This window comes from Ananas comosus, linkage group 1, assembly GCF_001540865.1.
Source record: "Ananas comosus cultivar F153 linkage group 1, ASM154086v1, whole genome shotgun sequence".
Classification (NCBI taxonomy): domain Eukaryota; kingdom Viridiplantae; phylum Streptophyta; class Magnoliopsida; order Poales; family Bromeliaceae; genus Ananas; species Ananas comosus.
Window position 1 is genome coordinate 16,866,826 of NC_033621.1, and position 20,559 is coordinate 16,887,384.

At 38.0% G+C, this 20,559-nt stretch overlaps 1 protein-coding gene across 4 annotated transcripts in view; it reads right to left on the reverse strand.

Annotated features, from left to right (window-relative positions):
- LOC109713352 (sterol 3-beta-glucosyltransferase UGT80B1) overlaps positions 1 to 20,559 on the reverse strand; it is a 68,132-nt gene that overhangs the window by 31,115 nt on the left and 16,458 nt on the right. For all 4 annotated transcript variants that reach the window (XM_020237403.1, XM_020237396.1, XM_020237413.1 and 1 more), the window contains 4 exons: positions 19,675 to 19,786; positions 19,320 to 19,490; positions 4,503 to 4,566; positions 3,332 to 3,389 (listed from right to left, as the gene is read on the reverse strand). In XM_020237403.1, the coding sequence (XP_020092992.1) occupies positions 3,332 to 3,389; positions 4,503 to 4,566; positions 19,320 to 19,490; positions 19,675 to 19,786 (405 nt within the window). The remainder of the gene's footprint in view (positions 1 to 3,331; positions 3,390 to 4,502; positions 4,567 to 19,319; positions 19,491 to 19,674; positions 19,787 to 20,559) is intronic.

Here is a 20,559-nt window from a genome sequence, read left to right on the forward strand (position 1 = left end):
TATATTTATTTTTTAAATTTAAATTATTATTGTGGTATGTGTCTATTTATTATTTGATTTTTTTCTAACTTTAGTTTATCTCCAAATAAGTTTTATATATTTTCAATTTAGTTATACTGTAAATATCTTTATTTGAAATGAATAGTTCAAAATGACTGGACACGAAAGTATTACTAAAAAGATAGAGATAAAGAAAAAAAGCAAAACTTACGCTTTTATAAGAAGTATAGATATATAGAATTGAGCTTAGGATTGAGTGCATGGTTGGTTGAATAGTATGATCTAACGAGTGGAAATGGTCAAAGGGATAGATCTAATGGCGGAAAACTTACAAACACCAAGTGTTTTGTGCTTTTAAGTATATATATATATATAATATATAATATAGAGCTAGGCTGGTCATATAACCTGGTAGCATTCGCGAGGCCTCCGTGCTACAATTTTTTCAATGATGCGCGTCTAAATAGACCGATCGACTCCGTTAGACTTGATCTACACTATTAAACATATTTGAAACTAGAATTTCATAAAATTTATCGGCATCATTTACCTATCCTCAACGATGTAGTCTAAAAATTGAACGAGGTTGCTGAAATTAAAAAATTCTCATAAAAACAGTGATTAAGAATTTAAATTCAAATGCGAAATTGTGGTCTTGCTATAATATTAAGTAGAATTTCTATTAATTTCATCTAATTGGTATACTTCTAGTCATAACCGTTGAGCTTAAAATACGCATCAATATCTACATTAAAATTGTTAATGTTTGAACCATTTTGAACTCACTAGCCAAAGATGTTCGAAAAATTATGAATTTAGTTTCCAAATCACTTTTAATAGTGTAAGACAATTAACGGACCTGCGATCGTCGATTTGAAAGCCGCATAATTGAAAACAACTTGATAGCACGGAGGCCTCCGTGGCGCTACCGATAGTAACCACAGCTCTCTGCTCCTCTAATATATATATAATAGTATATCATATATATATAAGATACTAATATATATATAGTCTGGCTACTATACTCTTATGAGTACGATCAACCTCGCACTCATAAGTCGTTTTCGATGATAGAGCTTCCAAATCAACGATCCATATCGTTAAATATTATCTAGCGTATTTAAAACTTTTAAAAATCAAATTTCATAATTTTTCAACATCATTTACCTTACGATCAAAAGGTCACAAAATTGACAATTTTTAATGGCCGGTATGGGATACTTGCTAGTTTAACGGTGTAAAAGAATCGGAATCCGTTGAATTTTTGATAGAAAATTCTATTCACTGCCTAGAAATAGATCAATAAGTCAGATTTTAAATTGAATGATCTGATCATCCATTTTTAGGATGCCGTTCGATTTTGACCATTCATTTTATACCCACTTGATGGACTCTATTATGATTTCAAAAAATTACGATTTTTTTTTAGAAGTTTCAAATACTCTAGATTATATTTAACAGAGTGGATCGTCAATTCGGAAGCTCCGTCATCAAAAGCAACTTATGAGTACGAAGAGCTCCATACTCATAAGAGTATAGTAGCCCTACTATACTCATTATACCAAGAGCTCTATACTCATAAGAGTATATATATATATATATANAAAAAAAATATATATATATATATATATATATATATATATATATATATATATATATATATATATATATATATATATAGTGTGAGGCTACTATGCTTTTGGAAGCACGGAGCCTTCCGTGCTTCCAGGTCGTTTTCGATGTTGCGACTTTCGAATTGTCGATCGGCTCCGTTAAACTTGATCTAGAGTATTTGAAGTACCTAGAAAATAAATTTTATGATTTTTCAATATCATTTGCCTAGTGATCGAAGGGGCTCAAAATCAATAATTTTAATAGCCGTAGTGAGCAGCCTGCAAGTTTAACGGTGTAGAAATATCCAAATCACGTGAAATTTTGATAGAAAATTCTTTATACTATATAAAACAAGATCAATATCTTTGATTAAACTTGATCTAGAGTATTTGAAGTACCTAGAAAATAAATTTTATGATTTTTCGATATCATTTGCCTAGTGATCGAAAGGGCTCAAAATCAATAATTTTAATAGCCGTAGTGAGCCGCCTGCAAGTTTAACGGTGTAGAAATATCCAAACCACGTGAAATTTTGATAGAAAATTTTTTATACTATATAAAATAAGATCAATATCTTTGATCTAAAATTTTAATGTCATATTATCACGTTTTGTATGATTTTTATTTCGAAAAATCGCATAATTTATTTTTCTAGATACTTCAAATACTCCAGATCAAGTTTAATGGAGCTGATCGACAATTCGAAAGTCGAAACATGGAAAACAACCTGGAAGCACGGATCCAGAAGCATAGTAGCCTCACTCTATATATATGTATATATATGTATATACGTATATATACATATACATATGTATATGTATATGTATATCTACATATACATATACATATACATATATATATAGAATAAGTCTCCTATACTATCAATAGTACCGGGGCTCCGGTACTGTAGTCTTGTTTTCGATCTTAGGGTGTTCAAATCAACGATCCACACCATTAAAATTGATCTAGGGTATTTAAAGTTTTTAGAAATAAAATTTTATATTTTTTCGACATAGTTTATTTTATGATCAAACTATTTCAAAATTGTCAATTTTCAATGGCTACTATGGCAAGTTTGGAGTTTAACGGTGTAGAAGAATCTAAATTTCTTCAAATTTTGATAGAAAATACTTTAAACTATCTAGATTAAGGTTAACATTCTTGATCTTGAATTTAAAAATCCTATGCTCAAATTTTAAAGATTATTCAATTTCCACCGTCCATTTTGACATAATTTATTTACTAAGTAAACGATGTCAAAAAAAACTAAAATTTTATTCCTAAAAACTTCATATACCCTAAATCATATTTAACGGTGTGGATCGTTAATTTGAACACCCTAAGATCGAAAACAAGACTATAGTACCGGAGATCCGGTACTATAGATAGTATAGTAGCCTAATTCTATATATATATATATAATTATAAATATAGTATAATGAGTTGGAATGGTTTTAAAAGCACCAAGGCCTTGGAGCTTTTAAGTTTTTGGTCCTTGGATCAAACTTGGATCAATTCTTTTAGTAATTGGATCAAAAGTCAACAATTGATGGCTCATGGTGGCCCCTATTGTGCATGATCCAAAGGCCAAAAGACTTGATCCAAAGGGCTTATAAGGTTAATAACACCAAAGAGTTGGTGCCTTTAAAAGTGCCCCAACTAAACATATAGAGAGAGAGAGAGAAAGGAGAATCAAGGCAGGGAGGAGAAAGAGTACCCTGTACGCTGCACTTTGAGGCACCCGCGCTAATGGATGTGGGAACTCATTAGTTGGCCTGCCGACAAGAATCGGCAGTTAGAAAGTGCAACATCATATCAAATTTAAGAAATTTATAGTACTGGTTTTGGATAATAAACGGCATAATTGCTGCAGAGAAGGCAGGCCAAACTCCAGTTAGCAGGTTTGAAATATTATGTAATCAGTAATCCCCCTTGTTGCACAAATAAACACAATTTTTAATCTATAATCCTAGAGTGTAGGCCTGTTGAGAAGTTTACTAGGACTAGTAAAGTCCAATGTACCTACATGGCAAGCATCACTCATATCACACAGCCGATAACCAAACAACCTCAATATAACTGTCAAATCATGATTAAGATATTTGTGCAAATCAAAATATTTGTAAAATTACAATCGAATGTAAAATTACAATCAACTGATCCAGCATAACCTTTCCAGGACGTTGAGAGTTATTTCAATTGCCATCCATATCATCCTGAGCGTGCTACTATGTCTGCTCACAGGCATAATATGACTATCCTAGGAATCAGTTGCCCTTTGTTCTCCTTAATTCTATTTCTATCATGGGCAGAAGACGTAGCAGAAGACGTAAAATGAAACAGCTAAACTGAGCTAAGGGCTTGTGTGAAGGGAAAATAAGATCAACCGGAAAAAGCATTGAACCTTCTGTTCCAACGTTTTGAAATGTCACTATTGACCTTAAAAGTAGTTATAAATAAAGAAGGTTCACCAAACTTGGAATCAATTTTATTTGTCATCATCATTAAGACACTCACCATCATTATAAGGAAAATCTAATAGATATCACAAGTCACAACATAAGCAGCATCCAAACAGTCTCAACATATTAGCCCAGAAATCCAGAATATCTTTTTGAATGATCTTTTAAACCTTATGTTAACTTTCAATAGCATGTAAGACCATAAAAGAGTAAAGAAAATCAAGTGCAAAAGTGCAAAATAGTAAAAGAATACAACTTGGGAACAAAAGAAGCAAATTCGTACTGGTTTTGATCTTTGAGTCACATATTCAATCTATCACACAGGAGAGGAGAAAGATTACAGCATCTAGAGATTAATAAAACAGAACATGAATGATTAGAAAAAATCAAATTGATGTTACTTAGTTTGCAATTGATGAAACTTACGTCCATGGCATTGTAAAGAAGATGTGAAGAGGTACACCAAGAGCTTCAGCGACATGTGCATGTCCTGCAAGCATGATTACAAATCAGGATAACCGAAAAGATAGTCTAGATGAATTGCAGGTATTGCTTACTAAGAGGTGGAATTGTTCTTAAAATATTCCATGTTACTATTGCACGTGATTATCCCAAATTCAAGCATATAAGTGACTATTACTGTAAGGAAGTGAATTCTCAAAATACGAGAGTTGAACTTCGTTTAGAATCGACTGACTGTCAATTGGGTACGCTTCGGAAAGACCAAAGGCGTCAAAAACCCAAAAAGTGCATTGAGGAGGGCCTCGGAGAGCAAGATAGAGGAATTCTGCAACTTTGCAGATTTTGCTCTCGGGAACCGGTCCCTGGTAGGAAAGACCGGTCCCGTAAGCAGATTGTGCGGCAGAAAAACTCTGCGCGCGATGTTTGCTCTCGGGGACCGGTCCCTGGCAGGAGAGACCGATCCCCGTACGCACAAAATCGGGCAGAGCCCTCTGCCCGCAGAAGTTGCTCTCGGGGACCGGTCCCTCCAGGGACAGACCGGTCCCTGTAGCCCGAAAATGCCCAGGCTGGGCTGTGTCATGTTGGACAAGTGGAGGGGCTTTTATGCATTTGTAGCATAAGTGGAGGGGTATAGAAGGGAATGAGCTCTCTCTCTCCCTCATTTCTTCTAAACCCAACCTAAACCTAGCTCCCTCTCTCTCTAAACTCTCTTTCTCTCTCTCTAAAAGGGTGAAGAAGGAGGTGGATTTGGTGGAGAACAAGATCAAAGGAAGGATTAGCATCTTCTTCTTCTTCCTCTCCACTATTAGAGCAAGCTTCTTGAGGTAAGCTTTGAGAGCTTTCATGGTAGATCCCTCTAGATGGGTTTTTATCTCCTAGAATTGGTTTTGTTGGAACCCTAGCTCGCCAAATAGAGGGAATATGCATGAATCTAGAGCTTCGTTGAGGGATTCTTGCATTGGTTGAAACCTAGGGCTCCAAATTGGGGTTTTTGGAAATCGATGGGTTTGATCTAAATTGATCATGTGAAAACCTAATTGCTAGGTGTTTAAACGCGTTGGAAGTGACGGTTCGTCGATTCGTCGAGCGAGTGCGAAGGTATAGCCGAAACGAGTGTTCGTGGCTTCGTGTTGATCCGAAGAGTCGAAGCGGCGACTAAGGAACGTGCAATCGAGAACCTAGCTTGGTGACACTACCAAAAGGTGGGAGGTGTCATCCCGAAGCAACTGGGCTCCTCCCTATGTCTAAGTACATTATGTTGATCATATTCCTTATGCAATCGTATGCATGATAGGGTGTTTAGATGTTGCATTTACGATTCTTACATGCTCCCTTGTAGTGCGGCATAGTAGGCTTGGCACGTGAGTTTAGGGTGCATGAGAATGAGCCGTTGTGACATAGAACCCTATAGAGATAAGATAAGTAATAACTTGATCTTGCATTGACGAATATGATGATATATGACTAGTGTAGTCGAAACATTGCACCATGACAAGTGGCATGTGAACCAAGTGAGTAACTTGACGAGTGGCATTAGGGCTTAGTGTTAAAAGAACACTTGTGACATGATGACTTAGGGATAGGTGAGTCTCCCTACTTGACACCTTGCATGAGATCGGTGTGATGTCGATGACCCTAGTGACAGGGTATCCTCCGTGACGAGGATTGGATCATACTGACATAGTCTGTTCAGCGCTTGTGGCGGTCGGTCCGCACAAGTAGTGCGCTCCGGAGTTTGGCACGTGTAAGATTGGGATAGCCTATTTGGGGTCCCAAGGGATAGCCTATGTGGGGTCTCGCAGACGGTCCCTCGGGTGGTTTGAGTCTCCCGTTATAGAGGGATTTCGAGATGTGAGTCGAGGGCGCGCCTACGGGCCAACCAGAGGATTGGGTAATGAATTCGAAAGAATTGTGCAATTTGAGCATATTGAGCATAGTAGAGTTGCATTCGTGCTTGATAGAGTTATAGTAGTATGTTAGTGTTTACATGGCTATGTTGGTTACTCTTGTTTCTCAAGGCATAGTAGAATAGTGCAATTCTTTAAATATGCATCAGTTTCAGTTTTAGATATCTATCTATCTATCTATCTGCTTATGCCTGCTTAGACCTGGTGGGGAGATCGGCGGAGTCGGCGGCCGAACCCACTGGGAACTATGGACTATAGTTCTCACCCCACTTTGTTGCAGAGCCGAGTTCGAATACTCCCGGCGAGGACCGTGGTAAGGGCATCGCGCCCTAGCTTAGTAGCAGCTACCCTACGCATTAGAGTACTGATGTACCTAAGAGTTGTGATGTATTTTGAGGGAGTTGCTTATGTATTTTGGATGAACATTATATATATTCATTTTGGAGAGTTACAAATGTAAACTGATGTAAATGAATGATTGAATGGATGTAATAGATAGACGTATCTCTCTTTATTCACTTGTATCATTACTTGTGTCTTGCTCTTACTTGTTAGCACTAGTGGTGCTCTATGTTAATCATGTATGTTGTTGAGTTATTCCGGGGCGACTCATGTACATGATTGCTATGGTGTAGCCTTGGGCGGACAGGGGAGGTGTTGTCCGTCCGGCGTCTGTTTAACGCGCTCGAACCGGACCAAATTGGTAGCGGTTTCGGGGCGTGACAATTACCAAATAATACAATATTAATTCTGTTTTGGGCATTTTTCACAAACACTAAGGGCCCGTTTGTTTTGGTGTAAGTGGAGTGATGGAACTCAAGTTCCATCACTTCCGTTATTTGTTTTGATGTAAATGAAAAATATAATGTAACTCAAGTTACGTTAGAGCTCCACTTCACCTACTCTCGACTTCCGGCTCTAAAGTACCGAACTCGACTTCCACCACACTCAACCTTCTCTAAACAATTTATTAAACAGTAAAACCTAAACTCTACTTTCTTTATAATGGGTTAGAATTACCTTATTTATAATAAATTAAGATTATCTTTAAATAATAATAAAAAATTTAATTATATAATAGGTTAAATTTTATAGTGATAAATTTATTACTATATTTAGGAGATAATGGGATCCACTTACTTACATCAAAACAAACAACGGAACTCAAAAAACTAATTTTACCAGCACCAAGTTACATCAAAACAAACAGCAGAAGTGATTGAATTTAACTTTCAGTGGTACGAGTTAAGTCAAAACAAACAACAGAAAAATAATCACACTTCAGGGAAACTCAAACACCACTACACTTGACTTACGTTGAATCTACAAATTCGTCAATCCAAACGCCCCTTAAAAGTCCGGTAATCTTAATTTATTTTAGATACGGGTACTTCTAGGAAGAAGGCACAATTTACACAAAGGGGGCCAACCATATAACAAAAGGCTAGCCTGCGATGCATAGATCCTTCATTTTATTTCCCATGTCTGAATCCGGTACATATCAGATACTAATACGCGAATGATACACGATCCATTCATGTTGGATACTCTACTGAAAGTATCCAAATTTTCTTAAAATTGAGAAAATACCAAATATTTGAAGGATACATGATGGATACGTGAAGACAGTTGCAAGATAAGGGCAAAGTTATTTTGGTGCTAATTGAGGACGAAATCATTCTCAAGCGGCCTAGATCCAAAAGATTTGTTATATGAGTTGTCTCACTTCGGCATTCGGGTGACACGAATTCGTAGTTACTAAAAACTAAACATTATAATTGAGATGATTCATTTTGTTTCTTGACAAACAAAAGTCAACTTTATCTACATCTTTAGACAAATTAACCAATTAGTTGCCTTACATAAACTAATTATGAAATAAATATGAAACAACCGTTATTCTCCAAAAGCTTTAAGCTGATAGAGAACGATGTTTTTATATTTTTATATATAGCATTCCCCCTCATGTCTAGGCTCAAAACTTTTTGATGCGCCCATGATATGAAAAATAAAATAGGAGGAAATCAATTATCCTAGGCTTCCTAGCTCCTAGGAGTCTAGCATAACTCGAACTCTGGACCTCCTGCTGTAATTGTAGTACACTGAATTTTACTATATATGCAAGTGTAAATAAAAATAGTATAAGATACTATTTTTCTTGGACTTAGAGAAGTAAAAGGTAAGTCAAAAATGACTTGTGCTGAAATTGAAATGAAAATATGTGATTTATAATTTTCTGTTAGGAACGAGACTTATATTTCAGCTGAAAAATTTAGTGTCAGAAAATTATGAAAATTTGAAAATATGTCGAAACTATTTTTCTGAGACCAGATTTAAAATTTCATGTCATTTCGACACCTGAGCAGTGAAAAACAGAGCTTGACAACAATCTGATAAAGATTCTAGTCGGTAGAGCTTTCGATGACCAAAAATGATTCATAACTGAAAAGTTAAGATAACGTACGCTTGATTGACTTTAATTATGTATGTCAAATTTGAGAGCAAAAGGATATTCAAAAGGACTCCAATTAGACGTATCAGATCTGAACAGGACTAAACTGCAAATTGCAATAGTATTGGGGGGCTTATATGTATACGCCACCTCTCGCTCTCCCTAGTTCTCCCCCACACACGAGAGAAAAGGGAAACCCTTCTCTCTTCCTCTCTAGCACCTCTCTTTCCCTTTCTCTTATAATTTCTGTGAGATCCCTGGTGTTTGACTGTGGAGACTTGTCGACAGCTCTGGAGAGTGTCGGGACAAGTCCGAGTCGCGTTGGCGTCAAATAGACGCAAAACGGACTCCGTGCGACGCGAGGGCAACTTTCAGCGAAGAAAATCTGCAAACTGCAGATTTTCTGCTTGCTGTACCGGTACAGCCATCAAGGTGTACCGGTACACTACACTGGGCCGCGCGCGGGTTGCTCTCGGGTTGGCTCCTGTNGGGAGAAACCGCCTCTTTAACAGTGCGGGGCCTAATGTGCAAGGGGCCCGTGCGGCTGTCTAGGCGGCATATGTTTCTTTAAAAGGGACATATGCTTCGCTATCGACATGGACATTTAGTTTGTGATGATGCTTGTCATCATCTCTCGACGATCTCTTTTGACTTCGATTTATTTTGTCTCAAAGTATATGTATCAAGCCTAGGGTTTATGTCTCGATGAGCGTGACCGCTCAATTCAGTTGATACATGTGTTTGAGCTTTGTTTTGTAGATGGACGTCATCCCGTGGAGATCGAGTCGTGCAGCCCATCCCGAGATTGAGCGCTGCGGGAACGGAGCTAGGACTAGGTGCCTGCCACGTCGTCGGCCTTGGACACCGAGACGTTTTTGTATCCATTGTTGACCCGCACTCTTGATGACATTTTTGTTCATCAGGAGTCACCCATGGCGGGTTTTGTTGTAGCCAGTGGGTGATTCAGATGTCTTCCCTCGTTCCTATCTTCCTTTCGTCCTTCGTGTGAGATGGCGATAGTAGGTGATGTGATAGTACGAGATGCGATTGGTTGACATCCTTTACAGTTTAGACTGGGTTAGGTTTGGCCCTGACATTCGTATGGGCAGGGACGGGGCAACGCTGATAGTGCGAGATAGGTGCGATTGACCAGGCACCTCTCGTTCAGGTTGACCGTACTCGCTGTGGTTGCGTTTTCGTGTTCGGACTGAGGCCTCACCGTGAGCACCCGCGATGGGTTGGCTCATACGTCGCATAGAGACAGCTCGAGTTAGTCCGAGGTTGATCGGTTTCAGTTCATTAGCTGAGTTTGACCAGATTGTTGGTTGTCCATTGCACGGGAGCCGTGTTAGACTGCGGCTTTTCCGCTATGCCTAGGTGGCAGTTGAGACTGCCGTGGGTTGTCAGACTTTGTTGGACTTGCTGGGACATTTTTAGGTGAGCCGCTTGGTCGTGCTCACATTTATATAAGATTTGATGGACCTCATGAGCAGAGCTTCTTTGACACTGTCATGTTAAAAGATTGCCAAGGATCTCGATTTAGTCCATCAATTTTGACCACTGTCCAGGTTTAGCGTCCAAAAGAGGATTAAGTTAAAAGTTCAGGTTGTACATATTAGATGAATTAAATATTTTGTACGAGGTTTTAAGTCTCAAGTGTTAGATGTATATCAGGTACTTAAACTCGATTGTGTTAAATGGCTTTAGTTCTAGATATGTACAGCTGGTTATTCTTGAATCCTCATTTCGGCTACATTGGGTGGAGCTTTCGATAGGGGGCCGTCGCCATGTGAGAGTGTCGACACCGCGGTGGACGACCCAGTTAGCATCGGAAAGCTTGGGTTCCTAGCGTGATTGAGGTTCGAGATGTGGTTTGTTAAGTGGCAAAGTCAGATCAAAAGCGTCGTCACCTCATGTTGATCCTAAGCTGGTTCGATTGGAAGTGGTTTTAAGCGTTCATTCCCGAAGCACCTAAGGAGAGCGTCAGGGCTTAGGTTGCTTGGTTCAGAGCAGCGTTAGGCTACGAGGATGCAGCTCTTGCTCGACTTTATGATTGTCAGCTGCCACCTAAAGTCGTTTGTTGTTAAATGGCTCAACTTCATCATTTTTGAACGGGTTTTAGGTCCCTTTACGACTTAATGAGTGGAGCTGTTGTGGCCCGTGGCGACGCTGTCTTTTTGCCGCTTTTGGAGGCGAGCGGGCCGGAAGAGCGTCGTTGTGCTGCTGCCTTCATACGGGCTTGCCGAGGCGCCGCGCTGCAGCCGCTGCTTAGGCTCGAGGGAGAACGGAAGTTGGCCTACCCTCTCACTCTCTCTACCTCTTAACGTCGTTCTTCCGGAGAGAGAGAGAGGGATGTGCTTTGATATATCTCCCCTCACTCCCCTCTATGTTTGCTCCCTCTCTTTTAATGAGTAAATCGGGAGATGGATGGGAGAACATGGCCATGTGCCCGAGGACATGGCCATGTTCTCGGTTGGGCTCTCGTCGATTTAGACACGCGCATCGAACATGGCCATGTCTTTTGGGAACATGGCCATGTCGTTCGTAAGGGGCGCGACCAACATGGCCATGTCGTAGTAGAACATGGCCATGTCGTTCGTCCTTTTAGACGACAAAACGTCTAAGGAAGCGCTATTCGACGGGAGCGCAGCGTGCCTCAGGCAAAATGCAGATAAACTGCGGTTGCGCTGAGCCCGAACAGGGCTGTGAGAGATCTCGACAGCTGTTCGGAGGTGTCAGTTTGTCAAAAAATTGGAGATTTTGGAAGCTTCAAGTTGGAGAAAAAGTAACACCTCTCTTTCCCTATCTCTTATAATTTCTCCGTCAAAGAGGGAAAAAAATTGGAGATTTTGGAAGCTTCAAGTTGGAGAAAAAGCTTGGAAGAGCTCTCTAATGGTGGATCTCTTGCTTAAGCAAGAAGAAGTTGGAAAGCATGGTGGCCAAGGTAAGATTTCATCGATTTGAGTTAGAGTTTGGATTAAATTCTTTGAAAATGATATTTTTGGAAGTCCTTGATGATTCTAAACTAGATTGGGTAAAGGTTTACCAATTACCATAGATTTTGGAGTTTTCTTATAGAACTTGAAACCTAGGGTTAGAATTGAGGTTTTTGCCCCTAAGAGATTTGGAACTAAATTGACCTTATAAATCCCTAATTAAAGGATAGTTTGACGCAAGGGACAACTTCGATTTGAATTACGACGAAGTTATGGCATCCAATTGGAGAAATTTGAGGAATTTCATTCGTTAGGCTTGAAGCATGTCGAATCGGCGTCAGAAATCAAATTGCTTGGAAATCCTAGCAATTGGCAATCAACTAAGGTGAGTAGTGCTCTCCGAAATGGTTGGAAATCCCATTCCTTGAACATATGTAGATGTGAATAAATTGTATGTAACAGGGTTCAATTAATTCTTATTCCAGAAATTTGTATGCCTTCTGTAATATATGAGAATAATTGTGATTGAGAACTTCAAACTTAGGATGCATAAACTTGGTGACATGTGAACCCTAGTGATGTATTGAATTAGTAGTTTGGACATAGAAAACAAAAGGTGGACATTGGAATAAAGTTAATACTAGGTGCCATTATGATGTTAAACGTAAACCTAGTGATGGAACAATGGATTGGATATGATTTGTTATGGATAAAAAGAATATGGCATAAATTGAGAGAATCCCAAGTTTAAATATGGAATTGAGTCATTGCATGTTTACTTATGTCCACATAATGTGGTGTTTGAATACTCCATTGATGCACGCAATATAATTGTGTGGAATATCTAGTACAAGTACAGAAAATTGGGTCGATGCATGTGTAGCGTGACAACTAGTGCTTTGATAATATTAAGCATGCGAGGGATTGAAAGATATCCTCTACACCATGCTAGGGATTGAAAGAGATCCCTTGTTGTTATTGTTGCCACCGGTAGGTAGTAGGTCCACGGGACAGGAGAACAGGATCATACTCTTATAGTCTGTACTTGGTTTGTGGAGGTCACACGAAAATAAGGTAGGGTCACGACAGTGCCTACCTGGCAAACGGTCACGGTGGTAGCTCGGGATTGAAAGACCTCCTCCCCACGTGACTTGGTGATGTAAGTTGTGGCTCAACCTACGGGTGAGCCGGTGCAATTGGATCAAAGAGGAAAGAGATAGTTGATTGACCATATTGTAACCTGTGCCATATTGCATTGTTGCATCCTGTGTAGAGAGTAAGCATAATGGATTCACATGTTGGGTGATGGATCGATCATGTTATCCTTGTGAGAAGCCTAAAATGGGTGAGAGAGTAGTGGAGCTAGTTCCCATGAGGCTGAGAGGGGTGAATTGGGCTAGATTTTGTGGAAGCCCCTGATTGGGTCGAGAATGAGTTGGATCAAGAGTGAGTAAAAGAGCACAGTTAAACATATTGGAGTATAAAATTCATTCCCTATTGTCGTAAAGGCATAGTGGTTGCTTAAATTTCTATATATGCTCAGTGTAGTTGCATTATTACTTACCTATTATTTTATCTACTTATGCCTGATTATAGCTGTAGCGTACTGAGTTTCGAAGTACTATACTAAACTTGGGCGAAATGGACAAAGTACAATTGAGAGTGATTTGAACACAAATGGAAATGAGATTTGAGGGTTTTGAAATGATTAGAAGTGGATTAGAGATTAAAGGAGCGAAACGAAAATTTTCGAAAATTGCGTTTTTGGGCTTTGGACCTATAGGGTCCAAACCCTGAAGCCAAGGTCCGGAACTTGACTGTGCAGTGCGAAAGCTACGGGTCGGACCCTGAACCCAAGGTCCGAACCCTCCGCTCGCAAAATGCACAGTACAGGAGGTTTTTGGCAATTGTAGCGCTCCCCCTTTAAATATAAACCCTCCCAGCTCCTCTCTCATTTTCTCCCTCACGCACAGGGAAAAGAGAGGAGAACCCATCTCCTTCCTCTCCTCTTCCTCTCCTCTTCCTCTCTCTAGATCCAACTTCAAGGTGGAGTTTTTGGAAGAGATCGAGCTCGAGAAGCTTGGAGTGAGAATCAAGCTCTAGCGCGCGTTGTGGCTCAGGAAGCTTGCGATTTGAGATGAGTTCTTTGGATTAAAGTTTAGGGTTTTTGTTAAATCCCTTAGGCCCCGTTTGGATACCCCTAAAAACATAGTATAGTTAAACTATACTACAACAATAGGAAATAATCCTGTGAAGCGTTTGGAAGAAAAAAAAATGATGTAATTTTTGGAGTATAGTTATACTATAATCCAAAAAATGGAGTAAAATTACAATCCACTTTAATCAAAGTCAAAAAATTCCACCATTTTTGGTTCTCTTACCCCAAAGATGTATCAAGTTCTAAATTTTAAATTTCAACATAAAATTTTAAATTTCAATCTAGATTTTAAATTTCAAATTTAAAAATTTTAAAATTCATTTTAATTTTGATTTTAAATTTTAAATTTTAAATTTCAAATTTCAAATTTTAAATTTCAAATTTCAAATTTCAAATTTCAAATTTAAAACATAAAATCTAATTTAATTTTTAAATTTTAAATTTTAAATTTTAAATTTTTATTTTTAAATTTTGAATTTTGAATTTTGAATTTTAATTTTTTAAAATTTTATTTTTAAATTTTGAATTTTGAATTTTAAAAATTTAGGAATTTAATTGTTATAAATCTTATGGAATTGTATGCTATGTATTCAAACAGTTTAAAAATGAAGCTGTGGAATTTTTTTATGGTTACAAGCTCCCGTATTTCATTTAGACCAAAACAACAGAATAAAAATTCAATGGAGTTTTTTAACTATGAATCCAAACAGGGCCTTAAAATTGAGATTCTAGAGTTCCCAAGATGATTCTACACTAATTTAATCAAGATTTCTCCTTGGATTTGGGATATTTTTGGAGAAATTGGAATCTAGGGTTAGAATTGGGGATTTTTGTCCCTAAGAGATTTGGAACTAAATTGACCTTATAAATCCCTAATTAAAGGATAGTTTGACGCAAGGGACAACTTCGATTTGAATTACGACGAAGTTATGGCATCCAATTGGAGAAATTTGAGGAATTTCATTCGTTAGGCTTGAAGCATGTCGAATCGGCGTCAGAAATCAAATTGCTTGGAAATCCTAGCAATTGGCAATCAACTAAGGTGAGTAGTGCTCTCCGAAATGGTTGGAAATCCCATTCCTTGAACATATGTAGATGTGAATAAATTGTATGTAACAGGGTTCAANCTAGAGTTCCCAAGATGATTCTACACTAATTTAATCAAGATTTCTCCTTGGATTTGGGATATTTTTGGAGAAATTGGAATCTAGGGTTAGAATTGCGGATTTTGGGGTTCTGATGTTTTGAACCAAATTGATCCTCTAGTTCTCTAATTGAATGTTAGAAAAGAGCCCTAGACAACTTTATTTTGGAAATCGACGGGCATTCGATGATCCATCAATTTAAGATCGGAGTTATTGATCTTTATCTAGGTAGCGAATAGAATTTTCTATTAAAAAATCAACCTATTCCAATTCTTTTACACCGTTAAACTAGTAAGTATCACATACCGACCGTTAAAAATTGTCAATTTTGTGAACTTTTGATCGTAAGGTAAATGATATTAAAAAATTATTAAATTTGATTTCTATTAGTTTTAAATGCTCTAGATAACGTTTAACGGTATGGATCGCCGATTCGAAAGCTCTATGATCGAAAACGACTTATGAGTACGAAGACGATCGTGCACATAAGAGAATTGAGCTAAAATACTCTCAAAAGCACCAACCCCTTGGTGCTTTTGAGTTTCGAACCCTTGGATCTACTCCTTGATTACTAATAATCTCTGGATCAAACACTATTCCACCTACCACCACCTACCACCATCATCTCAACCCTACATCTCTCCATCCAATGGCTAAAAACTTAAAAGTACCAATGGCTACCACCATCATCTCAACCCTACATCTATCCATCCAATGGCTAAAATCTCTCTATCCATTCATATCTAGGCATATATATATATATATATATATATATATATGAATGGATGAAATAGGTTGAAAAATAGGTTGAATATCACTAGGGACATTAGTGAACTCAACAAGGACTAGATGTTATGAAATTATAAATCCTAGGTGTGGACAACTAGAATAAAGAAAGAACATGATTGGATATTGAATCTAGTGTCATTGAACATAGATTGGAAAATATAGTGGTAGGAAGACCACTTGTATTGGAATGTCATTGAACCTAGAGTCAAGTGAACCTAGATGGGAAGGACATAAGACCTAGTGTTGTTGAACCTAGGTTATGAAACATAGTAGTAGTAAGATGACCACTTAGATATGAGAACATGAACCTAGAGAGGTTGACTTGGAAATGGAGGGATGTGCATATCTAGTGATCTTGGTGATCTTGGTATTAGAGCTCAGGTGTGCGCAACAATTTTGCTGCCATAGGCTTGATACCTAGGGCGTGTGCAACGATTTGCCGCCTGGTGACTTGATCCATTGTTGGCGTGTGCGATGATTTCACCGCCAAGTGGCTAAGTCAGGAAAAGGATTACGCCGCCCAACGACTTGAGCCATTATGTGCGACGATTTCGCCGCCAGGTGGCTAAGTCAAGTAAAGACGGTAAACTGTGAATGATTGACTCAAGACCGAGTCGGGTGATATAACTTGGCTAAGGTAAGAGAACCTTAGGAGTGAAATGGAAATTAGATGAATATTGAAATAGAAAAGTAGAAAAGGTAGATCTACTTGCATTATTTACATTATCGCATTTATTTAGGCATAAGCATGGATGTTTGGTTATTTGCATATAGTAGCGTTATGCTTACACAGTTATATGTTTATTTATTAGACTAACCTGCTTATGTTGCCTCCTTTGGACCTGTGGGTTGAGCTCTTCCCTTGAATGGCCGAACCCACTGGGAACTATATTTATAGTTCTCATCTCCATGTTTTATAGGTTCGCATGTGAGCGGCGCAGCGGCGCGAGAAAATGGCGTAGCTCGATAGATAGCACCCTACTACTGTGTGACCAAAAATAGATGCACCCTCGAATAGCTTAGCTTAGGATATAGAAAAGAATGAAAGGAAAAAATGTAATAAAGTTGATTGTATTTGGAATAATCAAAATGTAAATGTGAATGTGATTATGAATGAATGCTTGTAATAGCATACTGGTTTATGTTTATGATGCTTTCCTTATATAATCTATGTATGAATTTTGTTCCTGTTTGGAACCACTTGAATTGCACTGATTGTCACGCCTTCGGCGGGCAGGGAAAACTCTATCCGTTCGGCAGGTTTGGCGCACGCGCCCGTGCGGAGCTCCTTCCGCCAAATTGGGGAAGGGACGGCGGGGAATGACAGTAGCCGAACCCACTGGGAGCTTCTTTTAGTTCTCACCCTTTTGTTTTGGAGCCATTACTTTTGCAGAGCGGCACCGGACCGAGGCGTGGGCACTGCGCCTTAGATAGTGGGGTCACCAAGTATAGGTTACCCGTGTATAAGTAAAAGGAAGGATTGTAAAGGTATTTGGAATGAAAATGTAATAGAGAATGAAAATTGTATTTGATGAAAATGGCATGTACCATGTATTATGTATCAAAGTTGAGAAATATATGTAAAATGTGATTGTTGCAATGTTGTAATAGTTAGATTTACATTCTCGCTTTTGTGATATGCCCTCGTGCAAAACTGTGTTATGTTGTTTTTTCTATGTGAAATTCAATGTACTTATTTTGTTTACACCTTGGATGGATAGGAGAAACTCTGTCCATTCGGTGGTCTGTGCATGCGCCCACATGGCCTCCACTGTGCAACGGGGCGGGGCGTGACATTAATACCATGTTAAATAATGCAAAACAACCGTTATTCTCCAAAAGCTTATGCTGCTAGAGAACGGTGTTTTTAATATTTATATTCAACATTCCTCCTCACGTCTAGCCTCAGGACATTTTGGTAGGCTCAAGACATAAATTAAACGGAAGGAAATTAATAATGCTAGGAGCCTACCGAGACTCGAATTCAAGACCTCCCGCTCTGATAACTGATACCAAGTGAAATTATGTGAAAACAACCGTTATTCTCCAAAAGCTTAAGTTGGTAGAGAATGATATTTTTATATTTCTATATTCTATTCAATCAAAGATCTCTCTTTTTTTTCTTGTATCAAAAATAATTTTTCTCTATTACTGTATACCCTATGTATCATATATTAAGATTTTCCTAATTTCTCATATAGCCACATCCACATCGTACCGTATCCATACCCCGTATCACAAAGGCTAGCATGTTAATATGTAATATACGAAAATGGATGGAGTTAATAAGAGATGTGGAACTTGATTTCAGATCTAGACTATAATTTCGTCCATATAGTTGTGATTATATTATTAACTCCATTAGACTACCAATTGGAAAATGACAGCATCATTAATAGACATTTCTTTTGTTAAAATTAACACCTTAAGGACATTTAAAATCAAGGTCAAACTTCACGGTTAAAATTGACACTCAAAAAACGAATTTCAAATTGGGACCAAACTTTGGGATTAGATTGTTACGATTTCAATCCTAAGGACAAAATTGAAACCCTGGTAAGGTTTTAGGGATTAAATTTGTAAGGATGCCAATTGATATTCATTCTATATTCAATAACTAGATAAAATAATAAAATGTTTGTTTGAACTAAGATAAAATGTGCTACTAAGCAAAAGCAAAATCTTGAATTTGGTGTTTGTATACCTACTCTAGAGAGAAGCCATTGTATGTGATTGTAAATTTGTAATGAAAAAACTATCGGTACTTCTACTAATACTTGCACTCAAACATTCTTTTCAGAGCTTTTAATGTTTTCAATTAAATAAAAATAAGGTGTTTGTTGTCATCAATGCCATCAACCTTTTCTTGTTTCCTTTAAAAATAGATAGGGAGACAGATTAAATAGTGATTCCTTTTTTGAAAAGAATCACCATTATTGTCTTCGTACTCGGAAACAACTAAGTTGATGTCCATACAATCTATCCATTAGATGACCCATATCAAATCTATTTTCATTCCGGTAAGGAACTCTTGTTCCTGAAGAGGTACTCTAAAAGTGTGTTCTCCTTCTCAAATTCACAACATCCAACTACAGTTCACGGGTTTCAACTACACCAAGATGTCCTTCATGATTCAATTTTCGTACGTACTTGAGCTAAATTATGTCACAAAAATGTGTGGCCAGCCAAGCAACATAATTATTGTAATAGAGAAATGTAAATTAAGGTTTATGAGAAACCTAAAAGGACTCTCTAGCCTCTAAAAGGTGAGAAGTGGCACATGTTAGAGCATTATTTCTCAGGCATATGTGTACCTGTTGAACTCTGTTATAAACCTGAAGTGGATAGAGCACAATAATGGAATAATCATATTATTCATTTTGAACATTCTCACCATAAGCGGGAGGATTCGCAATAATTGCCTGAGCCCTAAAAGGTGCCCCGGAATCCAAATCAGGTTCTGTACATGCTGGAAGAAGGGAATAAATAACTTCCTTCAGTTGCTTCCGCTGTAAAGAAATTTCTGCTGGTCCAGATAGCAGAAAACCTTTGTTTCTTGCCATATCTGTCATTTGCAATCCCGGAAATAAATAAATACAAGAGGGAAAAAAAGGAGAGGAAGCTTCCAAATTAGGAAGCAAACATTATATAGTTGTAGCTTGTAAGCAGATATATGATGAATTGTGTATGATGAATTATATAAACAAGAAATCTTTGATAAGTCCCAGAAATTCAGTAAAGAACCATACACGCAGCCATGATGCGAGGATCACCACCCAAAGGGTAAAAGCCAATACCAGCTGACTTGACGAAAGCATGGAAGTTGACATGAGTTGCCAATCTAACATGATGACCAAACTCCTGCAAAGTTATTGGGTCTCACAAGTAGAAAAAGAAAAATATTGGCAATAGCAATAAAAGCCTACATCTTTTTCAGGAGAAGAGACCTGCTTTTACATCAAAATATGAAATATCTCCAGATATTGTTCAAAAAGATCTGTTACTGAAGATTGAATTTCTTCCATTTGTAATCACAAAACAACCATGTGAAACATAGGTTCGTCCACAAAATCAAGGTGAACATGTTGGTTTGCTCCAAGGTCTTAAGCATTATGGAAAGGGGGAGATAAATATAAACAAATTCACAACAAATTGACAACCATGCCTGATTGGCTTCATGAGCAATAGCTTTTATATCCTAACGTGCGAAAATGCAGTTCCCACCACACTACTTGGTGCGAGAATGTTTGTCTAAAAAATTCAGTACTTCTACAAGTCAAATGGCATCCTAAGCAAGAATTTAAGTACCCATCGGCACGGACCATATCTACCGTGCCGTATCGTACCAACAAGATATTAACACGATACAGCCCTCGTGCTGATGGAACAACTCAAAACCCTCTATTCTTTAAATTAGTAAATAATTTTCTCAATAAAGTTCAAAAGATTTGATAAAAATACATAATAAATAGTTAGAATATTTTGTTGCTAAAGAAAAAAATATTTCATACTATTATGTGTCGACACACATGAATTTTTTGTGACAGGCACGCATCGGCACAGCCTGGCACGCACCATGCCATATTGTGCCAGCAAGTTCCCAACGCAACCCTGTGCCACAGCACTTAAATCAT